This window comes from Lycium barbarum, chromosome 12 (assembly GCF_019175385.1).
Source record: "Lycium barbarum isolate Lr01 chromosome 12, ASM1917538v2, whole genome shotgun sequence".
NCBI lineage: Eukaryota > Viridiplantae > Streptophyta > Magnoliopsida > Solanales > Solanaceae > Lycium > Lycium barbarum.
The window spans coordinates 92,782,832-92,785,705 of NC_083348.1; the positions used below are offsets into that span (position 1 = coordinate 92,782,832).

At 35.3% G+C, this 2,874-nt stretch overlaps 1 protein-coding gene across 1 annotated transcript; it reads right to left on the minus strand.

Moving 5' to 3' along the window:
• Window positions 1-1,504: 1,504 nt before the first annotated feature.
• On the minus strand, window positions 1,505-2,200 carry LOC132624656 (uncharacterized). The gene has a single exon (XM_060339400.1). It carries the CDS (start codon window positions 2,198-2,200, stop codon window positions 1,505-1,507), a length of 696 nt encoding a protein of 231 aa, XP_060195383.1.
• Window positions 2,201-2,874: the final 674 nt, after the last annotated feature.

Below are 2,874 nucleotides of genomic sequence, written 5' to 3' on the forward strand. Positions count from 1 at the left end.
GTAAATGTAATTTCTTGACAAATAGAAGATCTTTCATCTTGTTTTTCCAAATATGGTAATTACTGTCATTTAAACAAACCATCTTGCTCATATTTGCCTCCATCATTCAAATAGACAATTGACACAACCAAATACAACCACAAGCTCTGATACCACTTTGTTAGGAAGAAACAAGCAATAACCAAATTGCACGACGAGGTAACAGCGGAAGAAATACCCAAGTCGAAACTTCTCACACTATTTGAACCAAGAGAAGACAATAAACACTAGCACAAATGGAAATCCAGGCAGCACCTATACCAACAATAAAATAGCAAAGCAAGCAAAAATAAATCGAATGGAAGAGACACCAAATTTACGTGGTAAAACCCCTTCAAGGTGAAGAGGAAACATCCACGGGACCTCCGGCCCACAAAAGCTCCACTATAAACAACAGTTACAACAATGTTCTCCAAATGACTACAACAACAAAGCCAAGCACGGAGCAACAATACATAAAAGATAGCACCAAAACTAGCGACGAAAAGAGAGAAATCACCCCCAAAAACGAGCTACTGTTTGTACTCGAAAACTGGAGCTACAGACGACAAAATCCGATCTCCACCGTTGAAATCGAAGAACTAGATGTTGAGAACCCCCAGCTCAAATTTCAGCACGATCCAACAGTTAACGAATCGGAAAACGCAATTTAAAGAGGACTGCTGTAGCAGAAAATTTCTGGACGAAAATCTGATTTCTCTCTATATGGCTGCTATGAATTCACTCTTGTGTTGTCAAAATAAGACCTAAATTGATCCTATATATAGAGGAAATTTTGGGCAAAATTAGTCTGGTCCAAATTGGATTGGGTTTTATTAATCCAATTTCACATAAGAAGGGAAAACTCAAAAACCTAACAGTTCCACGGAGGCTTTGTAGCAACTATTATTTGTGTGTGCTTAATTAACTTTTGAACGTTTTTATTTAGCTGTATGAAAAGGGGCATTTTCATTCATCTTCTACAGAAAAATCTGCAACTTCACTGCACACGCATGCAGAATTTATTTTTTCTAAATCCGTTTGTTTATTATAGGTTTACAATAGTTTCAAGAGCAACTTCAATTTATTTCTTCTTGAGGAATAATACCTGAAAAGAAGAAATTTTAAAATAGGATAAGAGAATAACATAGTGGGGAATTTGAGAATACATTCCCTCCTTCTTTCCATATTGATTAATTAATCTTCATACAAAGATAGAAAACTAAAGCACACTCACTTCTAACTTTCTGAGCCTAACCACCATAGCTCACTCTGATAAAACAGCGAGCACAACGCATATATCTGAATCTGCTTATCCGCTGCAAATATCAACGGCTCAGATTAACGCCCCCCTATTTCCACATCAGATTTACGTACGACTCCTATTATTCATTACACTCTGTACATTAACCCTAACTTTATGTTCTCTAATAGTAATTATTTTTAACTTTTAATAGACAATACACAGTAGTAACACTTAATTAGCTTAGCTATGAAGAACAATAGCCAACTTCTCTTCCTGATGAAATTTAATTTGCCTAGCAATGAAATCCTCAATGGCTTTCTGAAACTCTTCATTGCTTAATTCATCAACTGGATAATTAACCTTTTTCGATGCATCACCGGAATTATCGTTTTTCCGCCACTTCTCCGTCTCCGATCTACGTAGCTTTCCGTGTATTTCCTTGTTATTATTACTTCCTCTGTCAAACTTGTCCGATTTTGTTCTCCTTGGAATTTGTGCCTTCTCAGTTGCCGTCTCTGTTTTCCTACCATCATTCACTTCAAGTATAGTTTGTTTGTCTTGGTAGACGGTCTCTTCTACCGGTGCCGGAGAAGTTAAATTAGCGGAGTTATCTTCTTCCTTTCCGACGAATGAGTCGTAGAGTTCGGTTGAGGATTCAGCGGAAAGTGTGTCAGATTTGAAGAAGAGAGTGAGGACGATGACGTTACTAATAAGGAAAATGAAGAGAGGGCTAAGTATCACGGTAACAAGTTGCCGGAAATACTCGCCGGACATTTTGACGGCAAAAGGCAAACGAGTTGAACTCCATAAAAGCAGAAAAGCTCCAACGCAAAACTCAACGATGCGAAAAAGCTTAGTAACGCTTTTGAAACTGTGGAATATGAGAATCACTTTGTTTTCCATTTTCTGATCACTACTGAAATCGAAAGTATCCATTTGAAGAGCAGTGAAAAGGATTAATATGAGTAGTGACGCTTTGGCTTATTTTTTTTAGTGAGAGAAGAGAAAAAGGACTCAAGAATTGAACCGTTTCAAATGAATAGGTTCTGCCGTTTTTATAGAGTAATATTGAAGCCTCTAAGAATAAACAATACGATTTTGCAAAAGCTATTTATCTTTTAATCAAACGCGAATGATTGGAAAACAAAATTATTTCTTGTCTTTGGTCTATAAATAATTGACAAAAGACACATTTTGCTCTTCAAGAGTATCCGTGTAAAGAAAATTAACTTGTTTAAGCACTAATTCATGTTTTCTTTCTTAACAATGATAAAAATAAGAAATAAAGAGCCTATTTCGGGTTCCCGCTTTTTGTCATACTTGGAAAATATGATAAATTACTCAAGACACCCTTATAATAAATACTAACTAAATTGCGAATGCACCTCTTTAGTTTAGGAATCAAATATAAACCTTATGTTGTGAAAATTCTTTAGAAGATGTATTCCCGATGGCCCAATTTATGTGACAAAGTTCGCATTTCGAAAGTCAAACATTTTAATTGTAATTATGAATTCGGGCATAGAATATTTAAATTTTAAAAAAATAAAATATACATATTTGGAAACCAAATAAAAAGTACTATAAGTAACAATAATTGATAATTCAAA

Coding starts and splice junctions, on each gene's coding strand:
- LOC132624656 (XM_060339400.1), bottom strand. CDS start 2,200: ATGGATACTTTCGATTTCAGTAGTGATCAGAAAATGGAAAACAAAGTG.